A 24,899-nucleotide genomic window follows, 5' to 3' on the forward strand; every position below is an offset into this window, starting at 1 on the left:
CAGCAAATCTTCGGAATTGCAGATTAAAAGTGCCTGTCGCAACAGTGTCTGAGCACTTTTTCCTGGTTATTACTGCTGTAGTTCTCCCCTTGTTACCTGCAACAGTCATTCATGGCAGCACAGGAATCTAGGATCCATTTAGCTTGAGGTTTTCCTCTTTTCTGTTGAAGTTATTGTCATGTTTTTGAATTTTTATGGCTTCCCTGAATAAGTGACTGTGGTAGCTCTTCTACACAGAAAGAGCTTCTGTGTGGTCAGTCCCATACAGCACGTGCTCTGCCAAGGCAAATTTCCCCACTTGTCCCAACATGCAACACCATTGATTTTCAGTGTTCCTGGTGTTGATGGACTGTGCAGTCATTCCCACATAGATTTTTCCACTTGCACTGAATATGCTGCATATTCCTGAACATAGCAAGTGGTTTCCTTTTGTCATTTGCTGATCCGAGACACTCTTTCACCTTCTTGGTCCATTTGTAAATAGTCTTTACATCGCATTCACACAACATGGAGCCAAATTTGTGCCTTGGGATATCTGGCAGAAAGGCCAAACCCTAAACTATTATTTTCAACATGTCACTCTGCCAAATGTAAGATTTCATGATACATCTTATGCAACTGCTGGCGTAATTAATGCTCCTCAGAATGTTTTCCAGATCTAGCATTTCATGTCTAATGTGCCACAACACACAAATTTATCTCAAGGGCTTCACAAACATATTAATCATTCCTTTTTCTGACTTGCATGGTGAGTTCACAGTTTGCAAAAGTTTTTAACAGATGCTTTGTACTGGATTCTTCTTTGTGAAAAACCTGAGGAATTACGCACTGAAACTGGCAGGATACCGTGCCAACCAAAACCATCAACTTGCAATATTACAAAGGAACAGTTACAAGCTATGGAGAGTCTCTACGCTGACAAGAGTACATTGTACTGCTTGCCGACAAGTGAAGTGCTGTAATGAAGACTGAAGATTACGAGCAAAAGATTCAGTACCTTTTAGATCCAACATCACGCTGAAAGCTAAGAGAAGATCCGTTGCAGCGGTTCACACAGAATACAGGTTAGTTAATCAAGAAACCTTATCACTCAGTGGCCATTCCTGTACAACACCAAAGCTCAACACCTCAGCTGAATCGATTACCAAAATTCCATAAAGATTATGTATCACTAAGACCAACTGTATGTGCTCCTGGTTCATGGACATAAAAACTGACAAAATATTTGATCACTCTGTTTCCTCCACACATCATCATCCTGGCTAGCTTTGTGCCCCCCACCCCCTTTTTTAAATACATTGTCATGTGTAGCCATGGTGAGGAATAGCTTGATGACTTCGTAAGACATCTGCACAGTCTCCGTACCAACATAAAATTTACTATGGAGGAAGAAAAGGAGAAACAGTTACCCTTTCTAGATGTATTAGCATATGAGGGATGGTGAAAATCTGCGACACAGTATTAAAAACTGACGTACACTAGCCAATACTGTGTACAAACTGTCAAATTATCACCCAAACCAGAAAAAGAGGAATGATTTAACATGCTAGCAATGCCAGCAAAATGAATATGTGAGCTGCAGCACCTTGTAAATAAGATGCAGCATCTGACAAGCATTCTGATGAGCTCTGGGTACTCCAATGCATGCACAAGAAGTGTCACGAAATCTAACACTCAATGAAGTGACACATTGGTAGAAGAAATCTGATACATCCCCACAGTTACAGACTGACTTGGTCATATTTTGCACAAACATGATGTAAAGAATATTTACAAACATACCAAGAAGATCAACATGTGTCTCAAATCCAAATCGTCACAGGACAAAAGGCACCAACTTGCAATGTTAGGAATACATTGCATATCTAGTACATTTGAAAAAGTGTATGTGGTTGTGACTGGATGGATCATCAACAACATGATCACAGTACATTAAACAGTACCGCAGGTTGAGACAGGTGAAGAAATCTGCATGGTGGAGCACGCAATGTGTAAGACTGGCCACATAATAAAACTCATCAACACAGTAGCACTTTCTGAGGATAAGAGCTACAATGCTTGAGTGTTTAAGGAAGACACAGAAATTCATAAAAATGACAATAGCTTCAACAAGAAAGACGAAGATCTGAAGCTCTATGGATCCACGATTCCTGTGCTGCAGATAGCAGGGCAAGGACCAAGCAGTAACAACATGGGAAAAGCCCTGACATGTTGGTGTGACAGGTACATATAATCTGTGGCCATGAGCTCGACTTCAGTCTGCCACCAGCAATGGATTGTGAAGCTTCAACAATACTAGCCACTTAAGCTGACAAAATGCAAGAAAAATCATCAGACAAATATTGACTAAGAACCAAAAACAACTATTCTGACTGACATTTTGTATTAGAAAAATACAGTAATCAACAATAATGGAACTTTTGATACAGCCTATTAGTGTTATAAGATGAGCCTAACAAATGGCATTTCTCCTCCTCCTCCTCCTCACAACTTGTTCAATAATTGTGTCCCTTACAGCACAAGTGGTATAATGCCACTTCTTCTTCTTCTTCGTGTTAATAGGGCAGAGATCTTGTACAGTAACTGGCATTTGTTAACATTTCAAACTGTGTAATTCCTACCTCACTTAGAAACTACACAGGTTGATAGAGACATCTAACCGTTGACAGCTGAAGTGGTGCTGTTGGGAGTTACACCAAAGTGTGGCTAGTATTTATTTTTTTTTATTTAATGTGACCACATACTTTTTACTTTATTAGAAAATTTACCCTAACAAAGATTCAAAGACTTACCAAGCGGGAAAGTGCCAGTAGGCAGGCACAATAAAATAACACACAAAAACACAAAATTTCGAGCTTTCGCAACCGGCGGCTGCTTCATCAGGAAAGAGGTAAGGAAAAGGATAGATGAAAGGATGTGGGTTTTAAGGGAGAGGGTAAGGAGTCATTCCAATATATATATATATATATATATATATATATATATATATATATATATATATATATATATATATATATATATATATATATATATATATATATATGTGTGTGTGTGTGTGTGTGCGAGTTCTGTCGAGCTAGGACCCTTATTTAATAAACCTTCGATTTCATTACCTTACATAAAGATGAAGTATGTCTGCTTCAGACAACTCTTATACTTGTGTTGTAAATGCTTTATATCTCCCCATATAGAAAATCTCATTGTCCTACACCTCATTGTACTGTGGACGTATGGTGATACCTTCAGTACTAGCAATGCTTTCCAAAAAAGTGATTTGTTTGTTCACAAATTAAATACATTTATCCTTTGTTGTCCATTTCTCAGACTAAGATTAATGTGAAGCCATATATAATACATCCACGATCTAAACAATTGTTACAATCAGTTCTTGCTAATGCTATTTTCGTATTTTTTGTAAAACTTTAAAAATATATATGACCCTTCCAGGATTAAAGCTTGTGGCCTTTTCATCCATAGTCAGATGAGGTATCCATTGCGCCACCAAGCATTTATCATAGTACCATTTCTGCCAAATAACTTCCATACAGAAAATCAGCACTAAGATATGAGAATAATAATTTTATAGTGCTTTAGGTTGTAGCTCATGACTGATAGCCGATGATCTAGTTATAAAACACAGATCCATTTGCTAAGATTCTATGATTCCTTAGTTTTGAGCAAGTTTAATGATGTTAAAGTGAGCAGGGAAAAGAATGCCTGTCACTGCACATATCGCTGTTCTAAATGGGTGGAGTATAAATGCATAAACTTTCATAAGGTTTCAACAATCAGTGTTCACAAAATTCCTTTCTATTGTTACTTAAAAGTTGTAATTGAGATTTCCATCCCTAAATAGCTAAAACGTTTGTAGGAGTAGTATATAAAAAAACCTTATAACTTTAGTTAACACTCATACAACACATTATAGCTTCGTCTCACACCTAGTATGTGACGTCATCGGAGCTTCAGCCAATAACAGGGCATTTTCTATCATATGACCAAATCTTGATATTTAATGATTTTTTAAGCTTTAGTTGCATAAGAATAACAAATAACTTGTGAGGATATTAACTATAGATGCTACCTGAGTGTTATAATCAATCAGAATAACAACGATCTGAACTGTATTTTTCACATAGGAAAACAGCCTATTATTACACACTATTATATGGCCTGGGGAAAATAGGAAATTCCAGTATGTCATCAACCAACAAAAGGCAGTAAAAATTAAAAAAAACTGTAACTAACATTTTTAATGCAACCACTGATAGATACAGTAGAATGACCAAAGCCGTGAAAACGATAGTACACGCAAAATCACCAGGTGAAGACAAACAAGGTAAGAAAGTTCCTGGTAACAAAAACCCAGAAGAAAAAATGTAATAAATGACTTCATAGCACTGTTCCCCTCTTATCAATCACATTATGCACGATCCCACAACCCAAGCAGAAGATATTTATCAGAAAATATGAATATCTGACTGCTCTATAATTTGTACAAAAAACAAAGTCAAAGAAAAAACACAGTTATAGAAAACATTTACTGTTGAACTTTTACAAAGAATTCAACTTGCATTTCCATGCTCCTCACAAGGACCTGTGCACAATGTGATACTTTTGTAAATAAATGCAAGCATTCAACAGAAGAAAAGGCAAAGGCATAGCTTCCACAAGACTGTGAATTGCATCTTTACAAGGCACAAAAAGCTCTTTATATATTTATAATTTGGTTGTCATGGCCTGTCATCAAAATTAGACTTCATGTACTGCTGGGATGAAGAGACTGGATCTCGAGGTTCCCAAGAAATTGTTGGTCCCTTGGTCAAACACACTGAGACATAAGCACGGTTCACAAGACATGCTGTCATGTACACTGACGAAGTTCAGCAAATACAGAAGCTAAAAGAAAACTGATCATCATTTGGAGAGGACAACGACTATACCTCTCTGACAATCCCAAATACCATGGAGTAAAGAATGACCACTCTCTTACATCCAAAGCCACATCTGAAATAGTAAAGCTCAAAATATCAGCACGGAACAGCATCATCGGTAAACTTACAGGAACAACTTGGGGTGTTCAACCAGAATTGATTCAAAGATATACCCTGGCACTGTGTTTTCCAAAGTGGAATATTCTGCACCGGTCTTGCAAAATACTGTAAATGACAAACAAGTTAATACAGTTTTGAATGAGATTGGATTCACTATGATAGGCTGTCTATGACCAATTCCTGTCAGCACACTGTACCAAATTCTGAATATAGCACCACCAATTATTTGTAGGAAATCAGCTGCGTAAGTGGGGAAGACGGAACAGGAAACTGATCCCATACATCGGTTGTTTGGACATGAGCCTCAATGACCAAGACTTGGATGAAGATAAAACTTCAGGGGCTGACATCTGCAACAATTCTTTCATCACCTGGAACTCATCAAGTGGAACTTTGGCAAGTAAAATTGGTAGAAGTAAAGGAGGGGTCACAAGTCGTGCTTGGATTGCTCAGTCGGTAGAGCACTTGCCCGTGAAAGGAAAAAGTCCCAGATTCAAATCTCGGTCCAGAACACAGTTTTACTCTGCTAGGAAGTTTCATATCAGTGCATGCTCTGCTCCAGAGTGAAAATTTCATTCTTTGCCAAGATTGTTTGCTTGAGGCCAACTGAACAAATGATGAAGAGGAACTATTGGGCATGGAAGACACTGAACAGACTGAGAATGGAGGTGTCACTGTGCAAAGTCAACCTCAGAAAAAGGGACTTCAGAACTTGTGATAAAATGTTCCAATGCGGTGACCATGAAAACCAACAACATCTGTCCTCGTGGTGATCTTGCTGCAGATACAAAACAGAAGTCACGCTGCCAAATACTTCACTCATCACAGAATATGAAGAGAATTACCATTCTATTTCCCTCCTCCCCTTTTTGCATTTTTATTGTTATTATTCTCTGTCTTTACTTTATTGAATTTTCCCTTAAGTGGATAGTTTGTATGTAATTAACATCTCTATATCATTAATGCTTTACCAGCAGTGCAATTATTTTGTGTCCTTGATACACAAAATAAATAAATGTACAGAGCATGACAGGAATTTGAAATTAGCCCTGACATTAAATGAAACTAGTTTTAAGTGAAAAGAATAACACTGAAATAGCAGACCAAAGGCTCATGAAAAGTGACCGATTCTAACTCCCCAACAACGATGATTTTGGCTCAATAGAAAACTGCAGAAAGACAATGGTACATTTTGTCCCAATGATTGGTACTATTTTTCTGCCAAGGGGAAAAATAAGATCTCTTTCATGTCACTGTAAAGACAAACAATGGCTTCTTGTCTGTGGAAAACTTCAGTTAAATCATCAAATGGAAAACTGACAAAAGCATCCAGTGTCATAGTTAAAGATGCAATGATTTTGTACCAAAATAGTGATCCATTTACACTATTTTTTGAGGACATTCTTTCAATGGACAAGGGATTTCACAAGTTAGGCTTAAAGCCAGAATTTAAAAAAAGGATCCACAGTCTCTCTGAGTTAACAGACCTCAGGGAAAGCTGTACACAAGTCCAAAGGTGGTAAAAAAGAAAGTAGGAGGACATAGAAGAACTTTTGCCCTTCATTCCAAAAGCTCATCACCATAACTTTCAGAGTCTTCTGTCTTTTTACCATGCTGAAGACAATGTCCACAGAATGGAAAAGATGGTACTGACGATGAGTACCATATTTACTCGAATCTAAGCTGCACTCAAATCTAAGCCGCACCTGAAAAATTAGACTCGAAATCAAGGGAAAAAATTTTTCCCGAATCTAAGCCACACCTGAAATTCGAGAGTCGAAATTCAAGGTGAGAGAAATGTTTTAGGCCCCACATCCAAATCAAAACAAAGTTGGTCCATTGTAATACCATTTAGGTTGAATGAATGATGATACAGCTACAGCAGTTTGGATCGAGTTTTAAGCTTAGCGGTTAAGCTTTGCCATGTAGCCATTGCTATGCCTCAGGTGCTCCGTCCGTATTTATACGGGTACCATTCCTTTATCACGTGCTTCATCTGGTTTGAATTTATTGCTTATTTTTCTTTGATCTGGGTGCCATTCTCTTTGTTATAGGTGTTTACGTCACTCTAAGCTAAAAATGCATTACTGTACTGTGTCGTGCATTGTTTGTTGCAATCTGATAAAGAGTGTTTACGACCTGCCGCCGCTCACGGCATGGCTTGCTTTTGTGTGCGATACCGCCGTTTTTTTATATATATATATATTCTTTCGTGTTTGCTGCAATCTCATTTAAATCCTGTCTGCCTAATAAACTACGAAACTAGAGTGAGACAACAGCAAAAGCGGAATAATACATATATCATGTCATGTTTATATTCGTATTGTTCTTATGCCTAATAGTGATACAGTCATACATGAATCACGGCAATTAACAAGATTTTTAAATCTAAGATGACTCTAATTTCGGTACAGAATGTAATGTACTACAGAGGCGTCTGCAAAGACTTTCAACTGGAGAAAAATTTTCGCTAAACTCTCATTCAGAACATCATCTATCATACACAGTCTATTATTTGGTTCTTGTTTATCGTTATCAAAGAAAGCAGCAGTGTAAGTAACAGCAAATAGCATGCAGTCTCTTGCCATTGTTTCGGTAATGAGATGATACCCCCCCCCCCCCCTCAAAGAAGAAGAAGAAAGGAAGAAAGAAAGAGGGGGGCGAGGGAGAGAGGGGGGCGGGGCGAGAGAGAGAGGGGGGGGGAATCATCTCATTACCGAAACAATGGCAAGAGACTGCATGCTATTTGCTGTTACTTACACTGCTGCTTTCTTTGATAACGATAAACAAGAACCAAATAATAGACCGTGTATGATAGATGATGTTCTGAATGAGAGTTTAGCGAAAAATTTTCTCCAGTTGAAAGTCTTTGCAGACGCCTCTGTAGTACATTACATTCTATACCGAAATTAGAGTCATCTTAGATTTAAAAATCTTGTTAATTGCCGTGATTCATTTATGACTGTATCACTATTAGGCATAAGAACAATACGAATATAAACATGACATGATATATGTATTATTCCGCTTTTGCTGTTGTCTCACTCTAGTTTCGTAGTTTATTAGGCAGACAGGATTTAAATGAGATTGCAGCAAACACGAAATAATACAAGGCAAAATGTTTATATTCGTATTATTCTTATGGTGAAGAGAATACTGCATGTGATTCACAATTCATAAGAGTTCTTATTAGCAACGATCTCTTGTCCCAGTTAGGAAAAAATTCAGAACATTGAGTTGGCCATATTGACAAACATCCCAAACAATCTTGCCAGTCGGATTTTCGTGGTACGCTGAAATGGTGCTACATTCAAAGATGAACAATACGGAATTTGTATTTACTTCGTTGGATAATGTATAAAAATGCAGTGGTCGAAACTTGGAGCAGTGAAAAAAAGCTCGTCTTCCACCTTTTTTAATTTACTGACGCAGATGTTTTGTCGCCAGTATTTATCTTTGTGCCTGCAAAGCATACCTGTGTAGCGCTACATAATTCGACGGCAGAAGTTAGTTGTGGCGGCACCTACTAACATTTTTCAGAACTGCCACTTACTTTGCACTAGATTCTAAGCCGCAGGCATGTTTCTGGATTACAAAAACTGGAAAAAAAGTGCAGCTTGGATTCGAGTAAATACGGTAACAAAAATTATGTAAATACAATATTGTTCTTTACGTCGGTCGCATTTTCATAGTACATAAAATCCTTTACCTGAATATATCACAAATTATCATCAGTTCTGTAAGTGGATAAAATATATTGGACTTGTTAATCTGAATGTTTAAAAAAACTCTTTTTATAATATATATCATAAGAAAGCGACACAGACAGTATAGCTGAATTTTGTACAACAATACTAGTAAACCAATACATATCGCGAAACAAGAATAATCTGCGTGACACCATCTGGACTCCAAGGGGCTCTATTATGAACCCAAAATGGACCACTTTCATAGAAGACACCAATGAAATGCATACCATCAAACTACTACCTTTAAAAGAGCAATTGTGTCCCACTTAACTGCATCAGGAATTTTTATGCTTAACAAGGACACTAAAACTAACAGAAATTTGATCAACCAAAAAATAACCATCTGATGCAACATTGGAAAATGTATTAAACATACATTTAAATATAACAACGAAAATAATCAGATATTGACAATATAATGTAAATGTAAATAAAATAGAAAGAAACTTCCACATGGGAAAAATATATTAAAAACAAAGATTCCAAGACTTACCAAGCGGGAAAGCGCCGGCAGACAGGCACATGAACAAAACACACAAACACACACACAGAATTACTAGCTTTCGCAACCGATGGTTGCTTCTTCAGGAAGGAGAGGGAAAGACGAAAGGATGTGGGTTTTAAGGGAGAGGGTAAGGAGTCATTCCAATCCCGGGAGCGGAAAGACTTCCCTTAGGGGAAAAAGAGGACAGGTGTACACTCGCACACACACACATATCCATCCGCACATACACAGACACAAGCAGACATATTTAAAGGCAAAGAGTAAGGGCAGAGATGTCAGTCGAGGCGGAAGTACAGAGGCAAAGAAGTAGTTGAAAGACAGGTGAGGTATGAGCGGCGGCAACTTGAAATTAGCGGAGGTTGAGGCCTGGCGGATATCGAGAAGAGAGGATATACTGAAGGGCGAGTTCCCATCTCCGGAGTTCGGATAGGTTGGTGTTGGTGGGAAGTATCCAGATAACTCGGACGGTGTAACACTGTGCCAAGATGTGCTGGCCGTGCATCAAGGCATGTTTAGCCACAGGGTGATCCTCATTACCAACAAACACTGTCTGCCTGTGTCCATTCATGCGAATGGACAGTTTGTTGCTGGTCATTCCCACATAGAAAGCGTCACAGTGCAGGCAGGTCAGTTGGTAAATCATGTGGGTGCTTTCACACGTGGCTCTCCCTTTGATGGTGTACACCTTCCGGGTTACAGGACTGGAGTAGGTGGTGGTGGGAGGGTGCATAGGACAGGTTTTACACGGGGGGCGGTTGCAAGGGTAGGAGCCAGAGGGTAGGGAAGGTGGTTTGGGGATTTCATAGGGATGAACCAAGAGGTTACGAAGGTTAGGTGGACGGCGGAAAGACACTCTTGGTGGAGTGGGGAGGATTTCATGAAGGATGGATCTCATTTCGGGGTAGGATTTTAGGAAGTCGTATCCCTGCTGGAGAGCCACATTCAAGGTCTGATCCAGTCCCGGGAAGTATTCTGTCACAAGTGGGGCACTTTTGGGGTTCTTCTGTGAGAGGTTCTGGGTTTGAGGGGATGAGGAAGTGGCTCTGGTTATCTGCTTCTGTACCAGGTTGGGAGGGTAGTTGCGGGATGCGAAAGCTGTTTTCAGGTTGTTGGTGTAATGGTTCAGGGATTCAGGACTGGAGCAGATTCGTTTGCCACGAAGGCCTAGGCTGTAGGGAAGGGACCGTTTGATATGGAATGGGTGGCAGCTGTCATAATGGAGGTACTGTTGCTTGTTGGTGGGTTTGATGTGGACGGATGTGTGCAGCTGGCCATTGGACAGATGGAGGTCAACGTCTAGGAAAGTGGCATGGGATTTGGAGTAGGACCAGGTGAATCTGATGGAACCAAAGGAGTTGAGGTTGGAGAGGAAATTCTGGAGTTGTTCTTCACTGTGAGTCCAGATCATGAAGATGTCATCAATAAATCTGTACCAAACTTTGGGTTGGCAAGCTTGGGTAACCAAGAAGGCTTCCTCTAAGCGACCCATAAATAGGTTGGCATATCAGGGGGCCATCCTGGTACCCATGGCTGTTCCCTTTAATTGTTGGTATGTCTGGCCTTTAAAAGTGAAGAAGTTGTGGGTCAGGATGAAGCTGGCTAAGGTGACGAGGAAAGAGGTTTTAGGTAGGGTGGCAGGTGATCGGCGTGAAAGGAAGTGCTCCATTGCAGCGAGGCCCTGGACGTGCGGGATATTCGTGTATAGGGAAGTGGCATCAATGGTTACAAGGATGGTTTCCGGGTTTCCGGGGGTAACAGACTGGGTACGGATTCCAGGCGTTCGAGAAAGTGGTTGGTGTCTTTGATGAAGGATGGGAGACTGCATGTAATGGGTTGAAGGTGTTGATCTACGTAGGCAGAGATACGTTCTGTGGGGGCTTGGTAACCAGCTACAATGGGGCGGCCAGGATGTTTGGGTTTGTGAATTTTAGGTGCATAGGACACACACACACACACACACACACACACACACACACACACACACACACACACACACACACACAGAGAGAGAGAGAGAGAGAGAGAGAGAGAGAGAGAGAGAGAGAGAGAGAAGATTAGACACCAATAATTTCTATGGAAAGTTGTCTTACGATTCTGAAAAGTGTAATTAATCTGCAGCAATATATGTTGAGTGTGAGATGCTAAGAAACTATGAACAAGTTAATCATACTAATCATTCATACTAACCTCAAGCACTGATCCAGCTGCAACTGCGGCTGATTCATAAGTTTCTGGGTGCAAATACATTGATGAGAAGTCATCCTGCATCTTAAGGATGTCATTCAGTTTCATGTTTTTTATGTCTTTCATCTTCTTTATATGATCCCTCGAATGCAATAGCTCTAGTTCTTCATCAGTCACAGGACGAGCCTATGAAATAAATTCAGTTTTAGTATCCAAACATAAAAGACACTTTTTACTATTTCATACACTTAATTATGGAACCCTGGCAGCTACTAACATCGATTCAATTTCAAGTCAGTTCACCTTCCTCTGTTATCATCATTTCCCCCCAAAGTTTACAGATGATAACCATCTCCACTGTGGCCACCATGTCGCGGAGGTCAAGGTCTTCGCACACCTCAACACCTCTAAGCCATCAAGGAAGAGACAAATAAGATGTTAAATTCAATATGTATATGTTCACCAATACTTATTTGTAGTTAGCACCTGATGGCCGGCGATATTATTCATCTCTCCTGGTCAGTTCTAACCTAGTAACACCAATACCAACACTAGACAATCCTAGTTAGCTCTTGGCATATAAAAGATGAGCACACACAAATCAGATATGACTAAGCACAGCAAGAACCCTTTCAAGGACCATCTGTACAGAAAATTTGGTCTCAATGTTAAAAAGTGCCAAACACTGAAGGCATTTGCGTCTATCATAGACCACATTCAACACAAAATCCTGTAGGAGTATGAAATTGATTTGGCAGCTGTAAAAACAGAAGAGCCACTTAACTCAAGCCATAAGATATCTTGATCCAATTTACTTGCTTAATTTGATTTACTTGGTGCAACATATGACGGCAGAGGGTATGCTGTACCACTACTAGTCATTTCCCAACCTGTTCCACTTGCAAACAGAGCGTGGGTAAAACGACCGTCTGTATTTTTAACAACACAATTGTACTGATACGGACAGGTTTCAGATAGATTACATAGTGGTAAGACACAGATTTAGGAACCAGGTTTTAAATTGTAAGACATTTCCAGGGGCAGATGTGGACTCTGATCACAATCTATTGGTTATGAACTGTAGATTAAAACTGAAGAAACTGCAAAAAAAAGTGGGAATTTAAGGAGATGGGACATGGATAAACTTACTAAACCAGAGGTTGTACAGAGTTTCAGGGAGATGGGACATGGATAAACTTACTAAACCAGAGGTTGTACAGAGTTTCAGGGAGAGCATAAGGGAACAATTGACAGGAATGGGGGAAAGGAATACAGTAGAAGACTGGGTAGCTTTGAGAGATGAAGTAGGGAAGGCAGCAGAGGACCTAGTAGGTAAAAAGACGAGGGCTAGTAGAAATCCTTGGGTACAACAAAAGAAATATTGAATTTAATTGATGAAAGGAGAAATTATAAAAATGCAGTAAATGAAGCAGGAGAAAAGGAATACAAACGTCTCAAAAATGAGATCAACAGGAAGTTCAAAATGGCTAAGCAGGGATGGCTAGAGGACAAATGTAAGGATGTAGAGGATTATCTCACTAGGGGTAAGATAGATACTGCCTACAGGAAAATTAGAGAGACCTTTGGAGAAAAGAGAACCATTTGTACGAATATCAAGAGCTCAGATGGAAACCCAGTTCTAAGCAAAGAGGGGAAAGCAAAAAGGTGGAAGGAATATATAGAGGGTCCATACAAGGGCGATGTACTTGAGGACAATATTATGGAAATGGAAGAGCATGTAGATGAAGATGAAATGGGAGATACGATACTGCGTGAAGAGTTTGACAGAGCACTGAAAGACCTGAGTCGAAACAAGGCCCCCGGAGTAGACTACATTCCATTAGAACTACTGCCGGCCTTGGGAGAGCCAGTCCTGACAAAAAAATCTACCATCTGGTGAGCAAGATGTATGAGACAGTTGAAATACCCTCAGACTTCAAGAAGAATATAATAATTCCAACCCCAAAGAAAGCAGGTGTTGACAGGCATGAAAATTAGCGAACTGTCAGTTTAATAAGTCACGGCTGCAAAATACTAACGCGTATTCTCTACAGACGAATGGAAAAACTGGTAGAAGCTGACCTCGGGGAAGACCAGTTTGGATTCCGTAGAAATATTGGAACACGTAGGCAATACTGATCCTACAACTTATCTTAGAAGCTAGATTAAGGAAAGGAAAACTTACATTTCTAGCATTTGTAGACTTAGAGAAAGCTTTTGACAATGTTGACTGGAATACTCTCTTTCAAATTCAGAGAGGGTATAAGATGAACATCAACAAAATACAGCGAGCAAAAGGCTATTTACAATTTGTACAGAAACCAGATGGCAGTTTAAGAGTTGAGGGGCATTAAAGGGAAGCAGTGGTTGGGAAGGGAGTGAGACAGGGTTGTAGCCTCTCCCCGATGTTATTCAATCTGTATATTGAGCAAGCAGTGAAGGAAACAAAAGAAAAATTGAGAGTAGGTATTAAAATCCATGGAGAAGAAATACAAACTTTGAGGTTCACCATTGATATTGTAATTCTGTCAGAGACAGCAAAGGACTTGGAAGAGCAGTTGAATGGAATAGACAGTGTCATGAAAGGAGGGTATAAGATGAACATCTACAAAAGCAAAACGAGGATAGTGGAATGTAGTCGAATTAAGTCGGGTGATACTGAGGGAATTAGATTAGGAAATGAGACACTTAAAGTAGTAAAGGAGTTTTGCTATTTGGGGAGCACAATAACTGATGATGGTCGAAGTAGAGAGGATATAAAATGTGGACTGGCAATGGCAAGGAAAGCATTTCTGAAGAAGAGAAATTTGCTAACATCGAGTATAGATTTAAGTGTCAGGAAGTCGTTTCTGAAAGTATTTGTATGGAGTGTAGCCATGTATGGAAGTGAAACGTGGACAATAAATAGTTTGGACAAGAAGAGAATAGAAGCTTTCGAAATGTGGTGCTACACAAGAATGCTTAAGATTAGATGGGTAGGTCACATAACTAATGAGGAGGTACTGAATAGAATTGGAGAGAAGAGAAATTTGTGGCACAACTTGACTAGAAGGAGGTATCAGTTTTTAGGGCATATTCTGAGGCATCAAGGGATCACCAATTTAGTATTGGAGGGCAGCGTGGAGGTTAACAACCATAGAGGGCGTCCAAGTGATGATTACACTAAACAGATTCAGAAGGATGTAGGTTGCAGTAGGTACTGGGAGATGAAGAAGCTTGCACAGCATAGAGTAGCACAGAGAGCTGAATCAAACCAGTCTCAGGACTGAAGACCACAACAACAACAATTGTATGGAGGTAAACAGCGATTAATTTACTTTTAATCAATTATTCAAAATGACAGTCACAATTGCATTATTTATTTTGCCACCAACTGATTTCAACCCACAACTGGGTCATCTTCAGGCAATTTACACCATTTGGTCGCTCACTATAGTCATCGCCCTGCCTGTGCACGGTTGGTAACTATCATACCAACCTTGCAGAGGCAGGGTGACTACTCCAGCAAGCGACCAAATGGTGTAAATTGCCCTGAAGATGACCCCATCGCAGGTTGAAACCAGTTGCCAGCAAAATAAATAATGCGATTGTGACTGTCATTTTGAATAATTGACCATCTATACGCCTCTGTAAAAGCTCTTATTTCTGTTATGTTCACAGTCCTTAGGTGAAATGTACGTTAATGGGGGTAGGATTGTTCTACAATCAGCTTCAAATATCAGTTTTCTAAATAGCATTCCTCCAAAAGAACATCACTTTCCATACAGGGATTCCCATATAAGTTCCCGAAGCATCTACATAATACTTGCATGTTGATGGAACTTACCAGTAACAAAACTAGCAGAATGGTTCCGAACTGTTTCGGTGCCTTCCTTCAATCTGACCTGGTGGGGATCCCAAACACACTAACAGTACTCAACAATGGGTCACACTAGTGAGCTATATGTGGTCTCTTTTATAGATGAGCTACACTTTCTTAAGCTCTCTCAATAAAACGAAGCAGATCATTCACCTTCCCCACTACAGTTCTTACATGTTTGTTCCATTTCATATTGCTTTGTAGTGTTACACTTAGATATGTAATTGACCTCACTGTGTCAAGCAGCACACTATTGACACTGTATTCGAACATTACGTAATTGTTTTTCCTACTCATCTGCACTAACTTACATTTCTCTACATTTAGAGCTAGCTGCCATTCATCACACCAATTTTGTCAACTAGTATTTTATCCTCCTACAGTCACTCAATGACACCTTCCCATACAACACAGCACCATCAGCAGATTGCTTCTCACCCTGTTCATCTGATCATTTATATGCTTTCTAAAACTGTGCTGGTTTGTGGTCAGAAGCTTTTCTGCCTCAAGAAACTTTATTATATTCGAACTGAGAATATGTTCAAGAATTCCGCACCAAATCAACGTTCAGGATATTGGGTTGTAATTCTGTGTGTCAGTTCTTTTAATCTTCTTATATACTGGAGTCACATGCACTTTGTCCTTGCTATGAGGAACTTTGCACAGGGCATGTGGGCAGGAGATTCGCAATAAATGCAGGCTAAATGAGGGAACAATGCTATAGAGTACTCTGAGTAAAACCAAGTTAGGATTCCATCTGGACCTAACAACTTATTTGTTTTCAACTCTTTCAGTAGCTTTTCTACACCAAGGATGCCTATTACTACATCCTTCATGTGGGAGTCTGTGTGGTGGTCAAATAAACGAAAAATTTAAAACTTCAGCTTTCTTTTTGCTACCTTCTACTGCCATACCAGATTGGTCAATGAGTGACTGGATAGAAGTCTTTGACACACTAAGCAATTTTACGTAGAACCAGAATGTTCTCAGGTTCTCGGCTAGATTCTTTGCCAAGGTATGACGAAGGTAGCTGTTGTATATTTCACACATAATACTTTTTACAGGTGCACGAATCTCTGCTAACTTTCGTCTGTCAGCATTTGCACATTCTATTCTAAACTAAGAGCGTAACAATCTTTGCTTCCTCAGCATTTTCAGAACTCTGTTATTAAACTTGGGAGATATTTTTCCAGAGCACATTTCATTTACAATCTTTTTAAACTTTGGTAATAATTGCCCTACTTCCATCATACTGAATCTAAATGATCTCCATTCATTGTCAGAATGGGATGCTTACATCTGCTTATCTGCTCTTTCTAGCAAAACTTCTCTCATAGCCTTTTTGGCTGATTTATTAACTTTAATAACTATCATCACTACAACTGTATCATGGTCACTACTCCCTGTCTCTACACTGGCACTATTGACAAGGTCATCTAAAATATATTCACTGCTTGTAGGCTGCCAAGCTAGCTGCTCAGGACAGTTTTTCAAAAATGGTTCAAATTGCTCTGAGCACTATGGGACTTAACTTCTGAGGTCATCAGTCCCTTAGAACTTAGAACTACTTAAACCTAACTAACATAAGGACATCACACACATCCATGCCCGAGGAAAGATTCGAACCTGCGACCGTAGCAGTCACGAGGTTCCAGACTGTAGCGTCTAGAACTACTCAGCCACCCCGGCCGGCCAGGACAGTTTTCTGAGAAAATGTTCAAAAGTACATCAGAAGTACTTGACAGCCTATAAGCGGTTGACTGAAGTCACCCTGTTGTATTGTAGTTGTATTTCATTCTGGCACCTATTTTGATGGGCTAATTCATGAACACCAAATACAGGCTTTACATGCAATACAAAGTATGATTAAGCCTACAAGAACAGTAGAGAAGAGTTTTAGAAATCTAATATGGCTAACATACAAACTGACCAATGCCCTGGAGCAATTGTGGCAAAAGAACCAATTGTCTGGTCCGAGTCTTGAATGGATGGGTTCTGCAACTGTTTATAGATTATTCCATGAAACTCAAAACAAAAAGGGCTTGTTAGCCTCATGCAAGACACAGTTGGAAGACTGGGAGAGTATGCCTGAAGGATTTTTGACACATTGAACAAAAAAAATAATTGCATAGAGTGTAGAGCATACTTTCTACAATTTAGAATCTTATAAACACACATCTACCGTATTCATGTAATCTACTGACTACGGAGCTGCCAGCAGGAAGTTTCCAGGTCTATCATCATATGATTTTACAGTGCATTCTTCAGTGAAGTGTCTGATGGTCTGTTTTGTTTTGTTGTAGAGTGCAAAACCAACTAGGGTAATATGCGCTCACATCTAAACTATAGAACACACAAAAACAGAGAGGGGCCAAAAAATGACTAACCATCAATCCCAACTGACATAAGAGAAGACAGCTAAAAACAAGGACGTGGAGAAAAGGCTACTGAAGACACCATACAGAAACAGAGGTCCAAAACTAAAAATAAAATAGCCTTCGCCATACTGGTTTGACAAATAAAAAGTAAAACAAGGTCAACAGCCCACACGTTATTTGTTAAAACAGCTGATCACTTAGACGGCAAACTCAAGTGGGAACGTAAACAGTTGAAAAGTGGTGGAAGTGGTGGACAGTTGGCCCAATGGATACAATGTGGTAGGGGAGTGCCCAATACACAAACTAGTTAAAATGACCTCCTCCCAGTGGGAGCGACAAGATGAGATTTTCCAAGCCGCTGGGAGAGGCTTACTAATCCTGAACTTATTCCCATGAAGGGAGGACCAATGGCGAAGCCAAAGGAACACCACCTCCTGACAGGCAGCAACACTGAGATCATGGGAGGGAATACAGGAACTAGTGGGATGAGGTACAAGGACTGCAGCCTTGGCAGCAGCCACATTTGCTGCAAGACCAACATGGCCAGGAACTCACATAAACTGCACAGTGGCACCATCAAGAGTGAGCAAGTGGCAGTTTTTCTAGACCCTTTTCACTAAGGGATGGGCAGTGTACAGTGCACATAGACTTTGAAGGGCACTCAGAGTCTGAGCAGAGGACGCAATTGAAAAGTCGGTGTCGCCGGATGTACTCCGTGGCCTGATACAGGGCAAAGAGCTCAGCTGTAAATACTGAGCAGCATTCCGGAAGGCAATATCTAAAGACGCGAACGCCAATAACGAAGGCACACCTGACAGCATGGTCAGTCAAAGAGCCATCAGTGTATACAAAGGTATATGAAATGCCGTGTGACTAGGGCCTCCCGTCGGGTAGACCCCTCGCCTGGTGCAAGTCTTTCGATTTGATGCCACTTCGGCGACTTGCACGTCAATGGGGATGAAATGATGATTAGGACAACACGACACCCAGTCCCTGAGCGGAGAAACTCTCCGACCCAGCCAGGAATCGAACCCGGGCCCTTTGGATTGACAGTCTGTCGCGCTGACCACTGAGCTACCGGGGGCGGACTACACAAAGGTACTCTCACGCAATTCCATGTGGAGATCATGAAACTGAAGGCAATAGAGCGAGGCTGGGATAATGTCCTTAGGAAGTTAATGAAGGCCAAGGTTAACACAGGTCACTACACAAAGCCATGGTGGCGAAGGGTTCACACCCACTGGGAAAGTTGCAAGTAGTATGAAGTTAAGCTGCCAAACCAAGTGCCAAAAGCAGACTCCAGGAGGTAACAAAGAATAGGGACACGTCCCATAATGACGGTCAAAATAATCATCGAAGAAGAAGGTATAGGATGGGTGGCCATGCATGGCAGACATACGGCATGCATACCTGCTGAGGAGAAAGTCACGGTGGCAGGACAGTGGTAGTTCAGCAGCTTCAGCATAAAGACTCTCAGCCAGGCTAGTGTAAAAGATGCCAGTGGCCAAACAGATGCCACATTGGTGAATTGTGTTGAGACGGCATAAGAGGAATGGACATGGAGATGCATAAACAAAGCACCCATAGTCGAGTTTCAAACGGACAAGTGACCGGTACAAATGGAGGAGGGTGGTTCTATTAGCACCCCAAGAAGTACCACTTAGGACACGTAGTACACTGAGGGATCGCATACAGCAGGCTGCCAGGTAAGACACATGGGAGGACCAAGAGTGGTTCCTATTGAGCATGAGCCCCAGGAATTTCGTAGTTTCACTGAATGGAAGGGCAGTAGGCCCAAGATGTAAAGAAGGTGGGAGAAACCATTTGCACCCCCAGAAATTCATACAGACAGTTATGTAAATGGAAAAACGAAAGCCATTGTCGATGCTCCAGTAGTAAAGACGATCAAGACATCACAAACGAAGTCGCTCAGTGAGAGAGGTCCATGGAGAACTGTAATAGAAAGTAAAATCGTCAACAAAAGGGGAGCCAGAGATGCCTGGCAGGAGACAGGACACTACAGGGTTAATGGTGATAGCTGAGAGGATGACGCTCAGGACAGAACCCTGAGGCACACTGTTTTCCTGGATAAAGGTGTCCAACAATGCAGAACCCACAAGTATCTTGTAAACTCAGTCTTCTAAAAATTCCTGAAGGAAAAATTGCAGGTGGCCATGGAAGCCCCCACGTGTAAAGAGTATGAAGGATACCAGATCTCCAGCAAATGTACACCTTCTCCAAATTGAAAAACACAGTCAGTCTGGGATTTCCACAGAAAACCATTCATGACATGGGTGGACAAAGTGACAAGACGGTTAACTGCAGAATGGCATGCTCGAAATACACACTGTGCGGTGGTTAGTAAATTGTGAGACTCAAGCCACCATACCAGACAGGCATGAATCATATGTTCCATCACCCCGCAAATGCATCTGGTGAGAAAGATGGGGCAGCAGCTGGAAGAAAGGTTTTTGTCCTTACCAGGCTTAGGTATGGGTATGATAGTGGCTTCATGCCAACATCCGGGAAATGCGCCCTCTGCCCAGATGCAGTTATAGTTGTTAAGCAGAAAGTGCTTGCCTGCAAGAGAAAGGTGCTGCAGCATCTGAATTTGGACAGTGTCTGGCCCTGGGGCACAGGATCTGGATGAACTGAGAGCATGACCTAGCTCCCTCATTTTGAAGGCGGCATTGTAGCACTTGCGATTCTGGGAAAAGAAGGGTATCGCTCTAGGCCCCTCCACTCGTTTCTGTTGGAGGAAATTTCCGCAAAATGGTGGCCCAAGGTGTTGAAATTTGTTGTGGCATGCCTCAGTCCACCAGGGGACTGGGACACGGCATGGTAAAGAGGAAGTGTGAGGAATGGTACGTTCTGCAGCAGTAAGGATAACTTTTGTGAGGTATTACACCTGGTCATCACAACTGGAGAAATCCTGTTCTTTGAAGGTCGCCAAGAAGGAGTCAAGTTGATAGTTGGCCTTAGTAAGCTGCCATTTGGGTGTGCACGCACGGGGGTGTAGGAATCAGCAAACGGATAGCACATGAGAAATGGTTGCTCGAGCAGTTGTCACAAAGAACGGATCACTCAAGACGATGGGCTAGCTGGACAGAGCAGAAGGATAGGTCTAAATGGGAATAGGTGTGCGAGGAGTTGGAAAGTAATGTTGGTGCGCCAGTGTTAAGGCAGAAGAGGTCGAGTTGACTAAGATGATCAGACAAGAGGGGACCTCTCTGGCAGGTCCTGGGAAAACCCCGAAGGTGATGATATGCAATAAGTCACCAAGTAGCAGAAATGGGGGAGATAGCTGCGCAATAACCTGAAGGAAGGCTGCCCTGGTGATACTGAATAACAGAGGCACATAAATGGTACAGAGAGAAAAAGTCAAGTGGGGAAGGAAAAGGTGAACTGCAACAGCTTGAAGATGGGTAGTCAGGGAGATGGGTTGACTATGAACATCATCCTGTATGAGCAGCACGATGCCCCTATGAGATGGAATTCCAACCTCAGGGGGTAGCTAAAAACGAACCAGGAAGAAATGTGAACGCTCAAAGTGGTCATGAGGACTCAATCTCATTTCCTGAAGGCAGAGTAAAAAGAGTAAAAGCAGCCGCAAATCCTCTTTGTGGGACCGAAGGCTACAAACATTCCACTGGAGGAGAATCATGATGAGAAAGAGATGAAGGGAAGCCACTGCCAAGTGACGCCTGCGAAGAGTCGGTGCTAAAGGGCACAGAAGGAGGAGGATCCTGCTTCATGGGGTCCACAGAAGCATCGGCTTGCTTAAGCTGTCGGTCTATGGAGTCCAACACAGAAAAACAGTTTGTGGTGCACACCAGCAAACAGAGGCTGGCCAGGCTAAGGGATCGCATGCAACACCGTCTAAGAGGATCTACGAGTCAGTGAAGGAGAAGACTGTCTGCCTTTGGTGGACTTCAAGCCTTTCCTGTTAGCAAAGGAAGACTTTGATGTTCTTTGGCTGGAGACGACGTGGGAAGTCTTCACAGGAGTACTCCTTCTGTTCTTTCTGGCCTACCGGTTGTGAAGCTGGTAGCTTTGCCCCTCGAGGTGAGAGTTTGATAGAGTGTTGCACAGCTGGATGAGGGAATGGTGATGCTAACTTGAGAACGAGCATATTCACAACCTCAGAGCCAAATTTGAGGTCGCATGTCTACGTGGTGATGTCTTTCATGGAGCGAAGGGTAACAGGAACAGAACAATAGGTGTGCCGACGGGAGAACACAGGGCTTGCGTCTAGCCAATAACTTGCAATCGACTGGGTAAGACACTTTTTCCTTTTCCTGGATCTCTTGGCAACCAGCTCATCAAGATACACAGGACAATCCCAAGAGGAGGCAGCATGGCCACCAATGAAGTTGATAGAGCGGGGAGAAGGAGGCAGACAATCGCCCTTGTGCGCATTTGTAACACAGGTTACACATTAGGCTGCGTGTCAACAAGACATTCTAGAGTGGCTGAAATGATGACACTGGTAGCAGCACATCGTGTTCTGAATGTACAGCCGAACTGTGATAATTTCATGCCTGCTTTGATCTTGGACGGAAGCACCACTCTATCACATCTACATTTTTCATTCCCCAATGGATGACAATGACACCCTGATCAGAAAGGTAAGATTAGATTTCAGCCTCACTCAGACCGTCGAGCAGTGTAAATAAGAAGGATTCAGAGTTATATGGGCCTCAACATGAACAGGGTAGCCATGGAGAAGCGAGGTGCCAAGCAGTTGTTATGCTTGTGAATCAGAAGTAGTCTCCAACAGCAAAGTGCCATTCCATAAATTAGAGCAGGATTTCACAGGGCCAGCAGCTGCTTCAACACCTTTCTGAATAATAAATGGATTTACAGTAGTGAAGGACAGACCGTCTTCAGTATGAGAGACCACAAGGAACAATGGTGCTGCTGGAAGGGTCTTAGAATTGTTAGCCTCATTATGTTTACATTTCATAGATGTTGATTGTAAAGATGAATGGCTCATTGCGAGAAAATCTCCCATGATTGCCAGCATCTTTGATGGTTTGCTCCTTCCAACTGGAGGCCCCCTTCACAACGGGGCACACCCACCTTAGATGATTGTTCACAACTAAGGTCACACCTCGACGAAAAAGAGGAACCTCAGATGCTAAAGTGGCGGATCGAGAAGAGAAGGGAAACAAACAAAGGAAAAGGGAACAGAAAACAGTGGTGAGACTGTTCTTACGTCGGCGACAGACACTGCGGAACATTCCCAATAACACCCCAGACATGTTCCCCAAGGGAGCGGAAAAAGAATATCAAGAGGATAGACATGGAGCACAGAAAGACATGCAGCACATGCTGCAAAGGCTGGGGCCCCGTGGTAGCCAAGCACGGACCCACCAAAGAGTGGCGAGCCGTCTGGAGGGGCTAAAGGGCCAGGGTTCTCCACAATCACAAAGTGGAGACAGTTGCTCACATCATACGTGTAAAAAATATGCGTTAATTGCCATTCTGTATTTTAATTCTGTCTAGCATTGACCATGTTGTGTGTGGAAAGTCATATCCCAGTCGCTTTTAGGTGATACACAACATATTATTATTTTGTAATCCGAGTCTATTCTTGAATCCATGGAATAGTACTGTTGAACTCGGCAACCCTTGTTACTGTCAGTGGTTATCTAAAGCAGAGTCAGTTATGGTTTGCATCATCAACATTTTCATGGATTGGTAGATTTTTACTATCCATGATCTTTTTGTTTTGGTGCTCATTCATGAAAGCATTAATGTGACGTACATGAGAAGGTTGAATGTGGTTAAAAACTTGCAGCTATTTTGTAGGAGTTGATTTAATAGTGCCAGCAATCATTCTCATGGCATTATTTAGTTGGACAGCTATAGTTTGTGCATGTGGGCTGTTTAGTCATACTGGGCCACAATATTCACCAGCTGAGAAGACAAAACCCACAGCAGAGAACAAAGGATGGATGCTCATGCTCCCCAGGTTGTGCCACATAGCTTTTGGATGATGATGATGATGATGATGATGATTCTTGTTTTCAATGTTTTGGCTGTTTTTGTCAGATGTTCCCTGAAAGATAAAGAGTATTACCAAGGGTTGTGTCATGAGCGAGTGCAGTGTTTTCTAACTGCAGGTGGAGTTTTCTTCTGGCAAGTTTATTAATTAGGTGTAAACAGGAAAACCTCCGTTTTGTTGGTGTTTGGTTCTAGTCTCCATTTGAAAAAGCACCACACCAGAGAACAGAGATAAAGACGAGGGTAAGTACAAGGTATAAGATATAAAAAATGCTGCCTAGAAAGCAGAGTGACCCCAAAATATGCTACTGTGAAAACAAAAGTGGAGACATATGTAGCACAGTTAGTAAATAAGGAAAGTGAATGCAAACGAGTACAAGAAGAATGCCATTGATTAATACATAAACAGTACAACTGAAATTGTTAAATATGACATAATAAGAAATGTATAGTTCTTTTAACTAGTATCACCTGTATTGAAGGTAAATCTTCCATTAAATCCGAGTTTAAGTTTCATGAGAAAGTTACTAATGTAACAGACCACATCCTCAATAATAATTATATGAATTTGTTACAAAATGGATTAAAATATAATCTGCCACAAAAACCAAAAGCTACTGCTGTAGTTTTCAATGATAGGCCACACAATAGTAGTACTGGACACGGTAAAACTTCCTGTATTAGAGCGAAACAGTATAGCTAGTAAAATTATCAAAGTCATACATCCTTTTACAACATATAATATGGTAAGGGAAAATGATAACCAAAAACAGGAACTACAACATATGTACAACATTAAAAACAAGCTAAAAGCACATAATACCTTAGTATTAAAAGCAAACAATGGTAATACCATTGCCTTGATGAAAAAAATGGGTATCTAAATAAAATGCCTGAGTCCTTTAAGGCAAATAACATCACACTTATAGGTAAAGACCACGCAAACAGACCCCAAGCACTAATAAAAAGAGCAATCGAAAAATCTGGATTTCTCTTAACACAGAAAGAACAGAACAGGTACTGAGTCATGAACCCACAACGCCTGAGGCTAACAGCACAGTCGAAAGCATACAAACCAAAAGTTCAAATTACACCAATTATAAACAGTCCTGCATACTTAATTGAGATAAAGCTGAACCAAATTAAATGTGACAATTAAAT

The 24,899-nt window shown here is 41.2% G+C and overlaps 1 protein-coding gene across 11 annotated transcripts in view; it reads right to left on the reverse strand.

Annotated features, from left to right (window-relative positions):
* LOC126357309 (histone deacetylase 6) overlaps window positions 1–24,899 on the reverse strand; it is a 318,706-nt gene that overhangs the window by 71,183 nt on the left and 222,624 nt on the right. For all 11 annotated transcript variants that reach the window (XM_050007447.1, XM_050007450.1, XM_050007449.1 and 8 more), the window contains one exon: window positions 11,496–11,678. In XM_050007447.1, coding sequence (XP_049863404.1) covers window positions 11,496–11,678 — 183 coding nt within the window. The remainder of the gene's footprint in view (window positions 1–11,495; window positions 11,679–24,899) is intronic.

This window comes from Schistocerca gregaria, chromosome 1 (assembly GCF_023897955.1).
Source record: "Schistocerca gregaria isolate iqSchGreg1 chromosome 1, iqSchGreg1.2, whole genome shotgun sequence".
In the NCBI taxonomy this organism is placed as follows: domain Eukaryota; kingdom Metazoa; phylum Arthropoda; class Insecta; order Orthoptera; family Acrididae; genus Schistocerca; species Schistocerca gregaria.